Source organism: Drosophila persimilis, unplaced genomic scaffold (genome assembly GCF_003286085.1).
Source record: "Drosophila persimilis strain 14011-0111.01,24,50 unplaced genomic scaffold, DperRS2 tig00000124-arrow-pilon, whole genome shotgun sequence".
Lineage (NCBI taxonomy): Eukaryota > Metazoa > Arthropoda > Insecta > Diptera > Drosophilidae > Drosophila > Drosophila persimilis.
In genome coordinates, this window is record NW_020825294.1 from 9,349,798 (window position 1) to 9,362,611 (window position 12,814).

Below are 12,814 nucleotides of genomic sequence, written 5' to 3' on the forward strand. Positions count from 1 at the left end.
GGAGCGTCACTGTATGACAAATCGTTCTTTTTCAGAATAAAAGTTTTCCACATAATTCATACAAATTGTATTCTGTCAAAGAAATTATCAATCTTCAAGGATATTATAGGTCTGATTTAAGATCTTAGATTCATTCCAATATATACATAATCAAAAGTACTTTTGAACTAGGATAAATAAACACTTTTCGGTAGAGATTACTATACTATAGTACTATAGAGATATATGGATATTGATTTCACGCGCAAAACATTCCCATGGAAACATAAATTTGCTGCTGGCGAAACTCGGCAAAAGTTTGAGGGCTTTTTGTGGCATAGTTCGCGGCATTCTTCAGGGGCTGCTTTTGCTGCGGCCTTGCAAATTATTGCATTACAAAATTCACAACACAACAGTTTCCACCCTCCCGTGGATAACAGTTTTCCATTGTCACCTTGAAGAATTGCCTTCGGCAGGCGGCCAGGACCGTTCGCTATAAAATAATTTACTTTCCGTCAAGTTTTTCTTGTTTTTTAATTAGCTGCTGTACATTTTCATGGCATTTTCATTGTCGTGTGGCTGTGGCTGTGGCTTTGGCTGTGTGGGTGGGACTTTTCTTAGGCTATGCCCTCTCCCTCTTCTGTTGCCGTCTCTTGTCTTTTTCGAGTGCTAATTGCATTTTGTTCTTGAGTGTTTTTTTGGTTGCTGATTTTCACTGCTTTGAGGTTTGTGCTGTTGCTGTTGCTGCCATAAATGCAATTAGTAACAAGTTTTCCACACAGCATGGGGAAGATCCCCGCAGATATGTATATATATATATATATGTTTGTGACCGTTAAAAAGAATCCTTTAATTGAATTAAATTTGTATCATGTTGAACCCTTTTTTGTGTGTGTTTTTGTGTATCTCTGACCTACAGACCAGAATAAACAATGTATCTTCAGCCCACACACAGATACACAGATACACAGAAACACAGTTACTCGTGTCTACCACACAAATATTTGTAAAACGTGTTCATCAACAGGATTGTTGACAAGGTCGTTTACTGAATAAATTCACTAAGCAAAATGTTTTTATTGGGTTTAACTTTCCTCTGTCCGTCTCTCTGCAGGTGTGTTTATTGTTTGCTTGATATATTGTTTATTTTTGTGTGTGTGTTTATCTAAAGGATAGGCTACAGCTACAAGATACAGTTGTTGTCTTTGATAGTTTGTTTGGCTTAATGGCTTTATTATGGTTTATTTGCTTGAAGATTTGATACACAGGAAGAGGTATGGTATACAATAATTATGGTAGAAGTCACCAAATTTATAGACCAATTAGTTTTTGTTTGCTGTTGAGAATATCTGTTAGTGCTGTGTGACCGAACAGGGTTCATTAGGTGGGCACTTCAGTGGTGGAGAGTTCTTCTGTTATAGTAGAGACTTGAATCGACACCATTCTTAGTGTGTTACGAAACGGTGCTGATTTACTAAATAATTCGTACTTTTGACATTTTTTGGACAATTTTAATGATTAGTAGCTAATTTTGTTGAGCATTAATAACACTAAAGAGCTAGAGAAGTTCAAAATATAAGTATTTAAAAATATCGAACAGTCGAACTTCTCTATTACGGCCTTCCATACAAAGAAGTTTTCTTAAAAGAATTTCTTTCTATGAATTCTATACTACGAATTTTCGGTATAACGAATTCCCCCTGAGATTCGCTATATGGAAGTTCGACTGTATATCCATTCCATGGACACGAATCGAAAATCCTGTGAAAGATCGTAAAATTTTAAAGTTTAATTCAATATTTTTTGTGCAAATGCCAAATAAAAATACTGAAAGTGCGCCCAAGCCCCCAATCGGGGTTATTGAATTAAAAAAAAAAATTTGTTGGCATAATATTTCTAAATCCAAGTATGAGGAAGCAGGGCTACAACATAATATTTGACCCATGCAAAGTACATTTAAAAGTGTTCACTTTGTTGTCTGGAAATTTAATATTAACACTAAGATTTTAAAATGTGTGCCCTCCATTGAAAGAACCCCCTGGTTTTTGGGTGCCAAAGTAAGATAAATTCCTATAAGTAAAAGTTACAGAGCATCTCCTAGATACTAAACGAATTTAGGGCTTCAAACTAGAGGAAACTGGCGGCTCCTTTAGTTATTGTTATTTGTGGTGGCTGTTTGGGTGGGGGGACTGTCAAGGCGACACCTCGACAAGTTATCGCTGCATAATTTTCCACGGAGCTGGTGGAAGGCTGTGCCAGGCAACGATGGGCGCAAAAATAAATACAATTTATGTTATTTATTTGGTAATTTATGCATGTAACAGGGCACCCATTTTGGGTCTTCTGTCAATCACTTTGACAGTTGTTTTAATCATTTCTTCGCCCACTCTTTTATTGGGAGTTTACTCTACTATTGATGGCAGTTCGAGGGTTAATATCCCCTCCATCCGATGTCGTTCCTAAAATTATCTAAATGCACTTCCATTTTCCCCCCACTCGACCATTTTGCTGCCTCTCCGTTGAAAGCATGTGAGTTATATGTGAAAATCCAATTGGGAAATCAAAGGCCCTCCATAAAATTGCATTACCATTGGGGGCTTTAGACAATGGCTAGGGGATAGAGATGGAGATGGTAGCGTGATGGAAGGTTTACTGGGAATAAAACCATTTTTTGGAGGTTTGTTACCAGTGAGACCTGTGGTACCTGCCAGACACATAGGACATCCTCCACACCGACACGCTACCATCTCTAGAATGCGGAATACACTTGGTGGAGGTGGAGGGCTAAAAGTTATGCATATGCATTTCTTTTGTTCAATCTCTCTCGACCGGATTTGGCAAATTGTTTGCTGGGAAAACAAAGGAGAGAGGACACCTACAGAGGAGCAGAGCCGAGCAGACGCTGAGGAGGAGGCTGCTTAGCCTTAGCCTTAGATTTAGCCCTCAACAATCCTTCCAACTTCCTTTCGTGTCGAAGCAATTTATGCTGCCTGTCTGCCCCCTGCCCTCCCTCCCCCTGGGCCAATTGTCTGACTCGAACATTCCCCCTCTCCTGGCGGGGGTGGGTGGAAGGAGGAAAGGAAGGCAATCTCCTGGCTCCTCGCCTTCTTTGTGCAGTTTAAAGGTTGAGCGTAGTTCAAATTGTTTGCCAGGTATTTTCATTGCACCACTTTTTCCCAGCTATTTGATCTGTGATTGAGCTGAATGAGCAAATAAACTTGTAGCCCACCCGAAGAGGGACGACTCCATGGAGCTGTGGAGCAGTGGAGCAGTAGAGCAGTGGCAGTGTGGCATGTGGCTCTGTGGCACAGTTGAAAGGTGAATGAGCTCAATGGATTTGCGGCGGGCCAACGTTTAGCTATTTATCTATGAGATGTTATTCTTCAAGTGTTTGATTGAGTTTTCGCTTTTCGGATTAATCAGTGGTGATGATAGTCCGAGTGGGATTTAATTATTGCTTGATAGATAGACGGATAGATTGATGAGTGTTTAGTGGTTTATATATAGATAAAACTAGTTGAAACGTGTCTGCATACAAAAGCTCGCTGCTCTAGCATTAATATTGTTCGAAAGCCAGGTGTTCAAACAGCCAAACGACAGATTGTTTTATTTATTCCGTCTATAATACTGAGCCGATTGCAACCATACTCTGCAATCTAGTAGATAATATGATTCTTTATTATTCTACACTTAAGAACTGCTGGTATTTTCAAATTAGTGGATAAAATTGGAAATATAAATAGGATAAACTCCTGATTTCTCCGGATTTCATCCAGTTTTTTAGTCTTAGACTCTCTCTTTTCTTTCTTTTAGATATGGAACCCATATACACTCTTTTCGCTAAGTCTTATACCTCTTTTATTCGCATCCGTTCATTGCTTTAAGTACTTTCAACAACTTATCAAAATTTATGCGACAAAATACGAGTACGAGTAGTATCTGTACCATGTCAACGTTTCAATAGGCGACCCGGCCCCCATTGAAATTTATGGTCAATGCAGGCCAGCCCCAATCGTATCCTGCAGTGGCAGGATACATTTCTCATGTGCTGCGTTGTGTGTCGTGTGTGGCCAGACTTATTAAACGGCTTTTAAGCGCCAGCTTTGCGGATACATCCCTATTATCCTTGGAGAGTGGAAATATTTTCTATAGATGGTTTAGATTTATGTGCGGTCTAAAATAAGTTGCATTTTGCGGCTGTTTTGTCGCCAAATGATGCGGCATTTTGTCCAGATCTGATCAATATACTCGTAAATAAGGCAGGAAATTATGGGGAGTGCTAAGGGAAGGGATGCATCAGAATTAAAGTAGTTTTACGAGGATTCCGGAGATGAAAATTAGTAGACTGTGTGTAAAATAATTTCAAATATTATTATTATTAATTATTAATAGAGACTATGGAAGTGTGTCTTTTATCTAGGAGAATTAAAAAAAAATATGTTCTGTACCAAGTATATTTGAATAGCAATATCTACAGCAATAATTAATTTAATAATACATGTATTATATGTATATAGAAATTACATGAGATATAGAAAGATATATTTCCGAGAAATTTTCATTTAAATTTTTCTTTAAGAAATTGGAAAGAGTATTTGATATTAGCACATTGGTTGATAAAAGACCAATTAAGAAATTATTTTTGTTATATATAAGATCTAATAAAGATAATGCCGTACAAGAATATCTGTAATGTTATACAATATTTGCACAATTTTTTGTAACTTCTTATTTTTAATATATTTATTTAGCATTTAATTTTAATATTTTCTGTAAAGTTACGGGATATTTTTAATATTTTCCCTACAGAACATCCGATTGTCAATGGCTTCTAACCAATCCAATTCCTTTTCATGTCATATCGCAGCATCCTAACAAATTCTAGTTCATTAAGTGATCATCCCATCTATCGGACATGCCCCATCTTTTATGGTTTCGCAGGACCTCACCTCATACGTTTCTCCGATACATATTCAAACACATTGAAAGCCTCTTTTTGTTGTGTGTTGTGTCCCTTAAGGCCAAAGTAAATTTGCAATTTATGAGCCTGCTCTCTCTCTCTCTCCTTCTAACTGGTAAAAGGAGCAAAACAGGACATCCAGCAAAAGCAGAGAAATACCGAGGAAAAAAACAAATAGGACCCAAAGCTGTTTATGTGTTTCGAACGTGTTTCGGCTGTCAGGACAGTTACATTTACACGCAGCTTGGCCATTTGTAATCCCCCATCCCCCACTCAGACATTCCCCCACCCCCAGAAACTTACATGAGAGGCATGCAGGGGAGGGGGTCGGACAGGAATGTAACCCAAATTAAGTTGTTGGGCCCCAAATGTGGCAAAAGAAGTGGAAAATTATGTATAGCATCCATCGTAAGCCGCTTTAAAGGCACGAGAGTACGAGTGTACAGTGTTCCCTGGCAGATAACAAACAACTGTAATTAGAAGAGACAATGAATGTTCGTTCTCTGCATAATTAAACAGCAAATTAAGCATTATCAGGACTACCACACACAAGGACACACAGGCCTCCTCGCCCTCCTTTCTACACTGTGGAAAAACTTGTCCCAAAAGTGTACTCCACTCGACCGCAATCAAATAAAAGGACATTGTGAAATATTAATAACAATTAAGGAGGCAACAAGTGTGGCCTGCGGGGTGGAAGTGGGGGTGGGTGTTGCCTAGTGACCTTCAGGGACATTTCATCATCTTAATGGGGGGGGACGGACCCTAGCGGACAACGAATCTGTGACAATGCACGCGCGACACTCAAATTAGAAAGCCCTCGAGATGTGGGGGGGTGTCCTTCGGCTTAAGCGGCCTGCCCACCTCCGCCCTCTCCCTCTCCCTCACCCTCACCCTCTTTGCCACCTGTCATTTGCGGTGTGGCCTGTCAATGGCACTTAAGCAGGAGCACACACATATTGGAAGGACACAAGCGGTCTGCGAGAGAGGGTGCAGGGTGCAGGGCCTTGGAAGGAGCATCAAATGATGAGCAAGAGGCTGCCCGCAGGTGGTTTGGCTTTTGATATAGCTCCATCTATATAGAGTCCCTGTAGAGCCTTCTGTGCGTGTGTGTGTATGCAGTGTGCATTTGTTGGATAGTGTGATTCGAGAGTGCGGCTAAGCAACAGTTTATTGCGGAGTGTACTGACCGGAGGGGGCTGATTGAAGAGTTTCAAAAGAAAGGGAAATGTTTTAGGGAAAGCCAGTGTCGATTTTCTGACTTCTAGGATATGTACTTCGCTGAGGAAATACATTTTTGGCATGCATTGGAAGTAAAAAATATTTAACCAAATAATAACCCAAATTTTGATAGATTTCCTTCGGCAAAATAAAATAAAAACCCCTTGCATATACCAAATGGAAATATAATTTCCGTGCTAAGAAAAACTCCCTTTGAAACTATTCCATTTTCTACCATAAAACATATTCTGGACTACCGAAAATTTATCGAGCACCCCCACCGATTTTCAGCTCCACCTTTCGACCCCCATAATCACAGCAATTAGCAATTACTCGGCTCTCTACCTCCTCCTTCTGCCTCTTAGCCCCCCCTAGACAGATTCACACCTGCCCAGGCACTTATCCCTTTTAATTAGACGCCACACCAAAAGGCAAATTTTACCAAGGAGGTCCTTTTCCTGCTGTCTCTGTCCCTCTCTCTCTCTCTGCCACTCGCTCCTATCTTTCTGTTTGCTTTCCCTTTTTGGCAGATGCTTCGACTGTGCCCATTTCTAATTTTCATTTTAATTATTACGAGTATTATTCTGGAAAATCAAGCGAGCGGCAAAACTTTGGCAATTCCCATACTCCCTTTTTCCGTATCTCTTCATTTCCATCGAAAAAGCCCTGGAGACGACTCTCTGGTGTGGCAGCTGTTGCCATTTTTTGCCACCTTCTGCCTTGTGATACCCTGTATATTTTTGGTAAAGAATAGTATGATGTTTTCCCAGAAATGTAGGAAACACGAAGAGTGTTTGAGCTTGAAAAGACTTCAGACTTTATAATAACAATTGAGCTAAACAAATTTTGCTATCTCACACAAATAAATAGCTTGTGGTACGTACAATTTTAAAGAAACAGAACTGTGCTTTGCTTTCATTGTAGATACAAATATTATTTAATTAATTTACAGATTTGTATTTCATAGGACAAATATTAAAAGCAGGATAAAGAAAGCTAGAATGTTAATTTCGATATATTTTTTTCATATAAAATATTTCCCAGCGCTACAAGTTGAAACATATTATTATTGTGCTAGTCACATTGAATTTAAAATTCGAATACTTAAACATTACCACTATTATTTCAATTTTGTTCCATATAATATTACAGAGCTTTCGTTATTGTAAGTGTAATTTAATATTATTTTATATACGAAATTTTATAATATTAAATTTTGTAATATTTATTATTATTATTTTTATAAGAACTTGTTTTTTTTTATTTTATTATACCAGTAATTTATTTAATTTATTATGCAATTTGTATTTAATTATAACATACTATATTATAGTACCTACATATGTATATAATTATTATTTTTACTGTGTTTTTTTTATTTTTTTTGTATAATTGTTTAATAAAGAAAAGGGCTCTTCTCCAGAAAGTATGGTATGTTCTTAGTCGAGCTTTTCATCATAATGGTACTTCCTTGTTTTTGCCACCTGTCATGGTCTTTACCTTCCTGATTCCCTCCTTCTCACTGTCTCCCTCGCTTTGGGGGTCTCTTGGGCTCTCGTTTCTGTGATAGAACTGGTGTCTCTGTGTGTTATCATATTTCACGCCTATTAGCGTTTTAATTTAATTAACATTTATGGCGACAGTTTGAGAGTCAGCTACCGTAGAAATACTGGTAGAAGGCATTCAGAAAAGGGGTTTTTGGGGGGGGTTTCAAATGCAACCTACGACATCCCTTTGAGGCCTGGGGCGGAGAAAACTTTAACAGTTTTGGCCCTGCCATACCTCAAAGTCGTAACAACTTACTTTAAAGTCTTTTTTTTGGCCACAAAAGCAGCAAAAAATTGCATGTGTGTGGAGCTAACTTGAAACTAACTTTAGTGCAACTTCATTGCGAGCAGAAACTCAAACAAAGTGATATTTGTTACCGATTCCGGAAATAATTTCACGTAACTATTTGCACGTAATGCCCTCCTCAGACGGAGGCGGACAGACAGACAAACAGACAGGCAGACACGCAGAGACAGAGACAGAGACAGAGAGAGAGAGAGAGAGAGTAGACAATCAGACAGATGGGGTATTCCTGATAGTAAGTTCTGCCACGCCCGCTTTGGGTTTAGATTTATAGGAAAGGGCCATGAGTCAGAGCCAATTTGAGTGGGAAATTACATCCGCCAGTAAGTGACCAGGCCAGAAAATTACACTCGAAGGATATACACCGCCCCCAGCTTAGGGGCTCCTTTAATTGTGGGGAAAATGTTGCCCGAAATACGGAGCGATTGGGTAAAACCTTTTCCGAGCGATGGGTATGGTTTTAATAACTTCATTAAATTAATCCAACCGAGCGCACAATCAACGAGAGTGTGTGGCAACAATGAGGCAACGATGAAACGATGGGTTGTCATAGCAGCGGCAGCAACAGCTCCGCTCCCAGCTGTAGCTACCGCTTTCCGCATTCTGATTTCTGCTCTCTGCTCACCGCCATCAAAACTATCAATCAATTTTCCAGAATTTTCCCCTCTCGTCAGGGAACCTGTGGTTGTTTTTGTTCAGTTTGTCTCACTCTCACGGTAAATGGGCTTCCATTCAAGTTCAGTTTGGTGTAAATATAAATTAAATTATGTGTGGTTACCGATTCGATATTGATATGACTGATGATGTTGGTGTCTGATGGCATGCCTAAGCCGGCAGTTGATTTTGGGTTCGGCAGTTGTTTAGATAAGCTTAAACCATGCATACATATACATTCATATGTATGTACATATATGGGTGTATGGAGTGACGGAGAGACCGCAGACTTGCTCCGACTTTGGCATTTGTGGTACACTGCCATGCACTTGAGTAGGTACCGTCATTTTTTATTGTTTCATTTTACTGTTCTCTGAATCGCTAGTTGCTATTGTCATGTGGATGCTGTTGACTCGAACGTACATATGTATATGTATAGAAAAGTGTGCGAGAACACAACGAAAAGAAAACGTCTGCGAAAGCGCGCCCGGCTAGCCGAAGAGAATAAAGCTTGGAGGTTGATTGAAGGTCAAATTCAAATGAACGCATATGCATATGCATGCACAATTTTCGATACTCGAGCGCAATTGCAGATGATGAAATTATATAAGGTGGTCCGCTTCCCGATGTGCTCCCTTTACGGGTATTATTTTGCTCAGCACAACAGCAAACTTCGTTCTTCTCTCTCTCATCAAATATGCCGTCAAAGCGCTCTCAGTAGTGCTGAGCGTAAAGTAACACTCTAAAGAGAGTTAGCGGATAACCTTGTATAATTTCTTGCCATTCCTACCCTCTTTTATTCTCGTTTCTCTCTCGAAATGCACGCTTTAATCATATGGAAAAACTGGACTTTACTCAACAGCGGATCTTTCTTGTCATTATCCTTATTGATATATGTGCATTCCGCCAAAATTTCAACTACGATAAAAAAAAATTAAGACTCAATAAAAACAGATTTCCATATCCTTTTGTCTCGATATTATTTTCTTTATTTATTAAATTAAAAAAAAACCTAAGTAGTTATTTAAAATTTAGCAAATGTTCACTTATACGCTATTTATTATTATTGTTATAGTTTTTTCTTTGGTTAACTATTATCTTCTATAAGAGATTTCATTCGTGATAAAAGTTGATCCTCAAAAACTCTCCAGCTAATTGAACTATCTAAACAAAATTTTTAAAATACCTCCGCGGACTTATAACAAAAAAAATAGCGGATTTTAGATATAATAACTTGATACACTGAATACTTCGTATACACATATGAACAACAAACAGTATACAAATGTTATATTCGAGGCAACCAATGCAGCGGAGAATGGAATCGAAGATCTACATAAATCTATGTAACTCTAATTCTAATAATTCTCATTACAGCCTTTTCCCAATTTCATAATTTTTTCTTTGTTCTGGCCTTCCAAAACATTCATATGGCAATAATTTGGAAGAAATAGAGTCCCACTGTCCTTCCTTTCCTACGAGCTAAAAAACGTAAATTGTTTATGCAGATCTGCTAGACATTAAAATCCCCCCAAATTAAATACAACTCCCCACAAAGCCATCTATTTTCATTTCGCTGTCCACTGTTTTCATTAAATTTCCACCTTAAAAAGAATCCCATTTTATTATTTATTATTTAAATTTAAGTGCTTTTCCACTTTAATAGTTTCGTTGTGTTGTTTTCTGTCTCCGCCATGGGTCAAATCCTGTAAGATAGAGAATGGCTTTGGCCTGAAGTTCCGCTTTTTGTGTTTTCTTTTTCTGGCCACGTTTCTCCCCCCCCCACCGTGTTAACAAACAAATACAACAAAAGCGGCGGCAGGCAGTCAGCAAATGAAGAGGCTGAGCGGAGAATAAAAGAAAAGCGTGGAAATGGGAAACGATGGAGAGTGGAGAGGGCATTGTGCGATGCGAGACGAGGTGCCATTGCAATGCCGATGCTCGTATTTTACCTTGGACTGCAGGCAAGCATGAAAATTTAATGAGCAGCAACAGAGCAGGCAGGCAGGCAGGCAGGCAGGCAGGCAGGCAGGCAGCATTTGCAAAAACCTTTGAAGTTTCAGTTCGGATACGGGTGTTCGGAGTTGGAGCTGGGAAAACTTTTGAGCTCTACATGATTTAATCGAGTTATTGCCCAGGATACGAGTATCAGCAATTAAATGCCCTGGCCTGCTGACTTTTGAGGCAAACAATTTAATTAAATAATTTCCAGCCCTTCAAAACGCTATTTGCGGTTTTAGTTGTCGGCTCACATTGTTAGACATATTACACAAATTGTATTCAAAGTGCTTACAATACGAGTAATCATATTCCGTGTGGAGTTTGGTTGCATTTCGGTTTTTGGTTTTGGTTTACTTTGTTGCATAAACAATTATGGAAGGTCCTTTGTTGGAAATTGATTTGCGGTGCATCATTTTCACATCAAAAAAGGCGATTTACGAAATATTTAGCCGTATATTGGTCCTTATTTTTAGAGGGAAAATAAAACCTCTGCCAATTAGCAAACCAATTAGCAGCTGGAATTAATTGACTCCCAAACTCTTTCCATTAGCAGCTCCTACTTTCGACCTCATTCGAAAAACTTGCCACTGCTGCACTCCTTCACTTGCCACTGCCCCACTCCCCTATTCCGCCACGCTCCTGCAATCGAAATCAAATGCTAATCACAAGGCAAACTTTCGACTTCATTTATCTTCCGACTGGCCGGACCACCAGAGGAGTAGCTCTTTCAATTAATTCAAGACCCCGTCCGCAATTGGGATTATCTATTATTTGCATAATCAAAATGTCAAATTAAACTAGCTTTTCCAGTGGTAATTTTCCATTTCAGACTTTTAAATTCGATTTCCAATGCGAAAAAAGGAAAAAATATCACAAAAATTGTGTGTGGCTTTTTGGAAATGCAAATTTTATTGCTCATACGACATGTGTTCCCCCGCATACGGTACGTGCCCGATTGCGGATGTGTGTGTGGGTTCAGAATTTTTCAGAGTTTCGGTTTCGATTTAAATTGGTTTTGCGTTATTTCTGGTTCTGCACACATGTTCCGCATAGGATGCAGGATGCAGGATGCAAGAAAACAGATAAAAATGCGACTACCACCGGCCACATGTCAAATAGTTGTCCAAACGTGACGGTCAGGCATTCCTATTCTGGCCGAGAAGCTAATGCAATAAATGAATATTTATCAAATGAATTTGATCGATATTAGCAATAAAATGAGAAATTAGTGCTAACAGAAGAGCATGGAGGAATGGAGGGAGGTACTTCTCTCGTGGGTTCTTATTCATGGAAATGTGATCCTGCTTGTAAGGTATTGCCTTGGTTTTACAAAAAACTTTTGCTTATGCATAAATTTTCACCCTCTCTCTCTCTCTTTCTCTCTCTCTCTGCGGTGACTGGGTAAAAATTGAAATGCTTAAAAGCGCATGAAAATGTTGTTACAACTTTCAAGTTTTTGCGAGAATGAAAAAAACTTTTTAATCTGCGTGTGTGTGTGAGCCGCCTATTTGTTAAGAGCATTTCTATAAATGTTCAAGGCCTTTGTTATGGAAAGTTTCACTGCATTTCAGAGGGATTATAATCAAAAGGCGGAATAAAATTAACATACTTTAATTTAAACACTGTAAAATAGTATAATGTATTTACAGAGGGGTTTATATGTGTGAATATATTATAAATTTGGATCTAGGCCAGGCCAAAACCCACCAAGAAGCCGCCGAACATGGCCACGAACAGCCGGCTACTCCCAGCCACTATTTCATAGACCTTTGTCAACTGTTCCATTCTCGCCTCCGAGGACTGAGGATTGGGGACGGTTGGCAGCACACGGACGGCACGTCCTTGGTTGGATTGGTTCCTTTGCGGCACGATCGTTTCCACGGAGCTTGTTTTTATCACTCCCGCCTGGATGGCCAGCTGAGCAACCAGGATCGATGCTCCTGCCACAACGGCCACGGTCTGGCTGGCCTTGAGCAGCACATATCCCGTGACGAAACCCGTGCCAGCGCCTATGGCAATCTGGGTGTACGGTGACAGCCTGCTGAAGCCTTCAAGAGCAGAATTCAGACAGTTACTGATGGGCATTCTATTGATTTTGATTTTGAATTTTGTTTACGAACCATCTTTTGTCAGAATACTGTTAGACAT

General features: G+C 39.3%; 1 protein-coding gene across 1 annotated transcript; it reads right to left on the reverse strand.

The window, feature by feature from the left end:
- Positions 1-12,261: 12,261 nt before the first annotated feature.
- LOC6596547 lies at positions 12,262-12,814 on the reverse strand. The gene is made up of 2 exons (XM_002021648.2): positions 12,787-12,814; positions 12,262-12,714 (listed from the first exon to the last, which is right to left on the reverse strand). Exons 1-2 carry the CDS (start codon positions 12,812-12,814, stop codon positions 12,353-12,355), a joined length of 390 nt encoding a protein of 129 aa, XP_002021684.2. The 3' UTR covers positions 12,262-12,352.

What these genes read in the sequence shown, in the direction of transcription:
- LOC6596547 (XM_002021648.2), bottom strand. Translation starts at nt 12,814, where the DNA reads ATGTCTAACAGTATTCTGACAAAAGATG. An exon ending in CAGTATTCTGACAAAAGATG is followed by an intron (nt 12,715 to 12,786) that starts GTTCGTAAACAA and finishes CTGCTCTTGAAG; the next exon opens with GCTTCAGCAGGCTGTCACCG.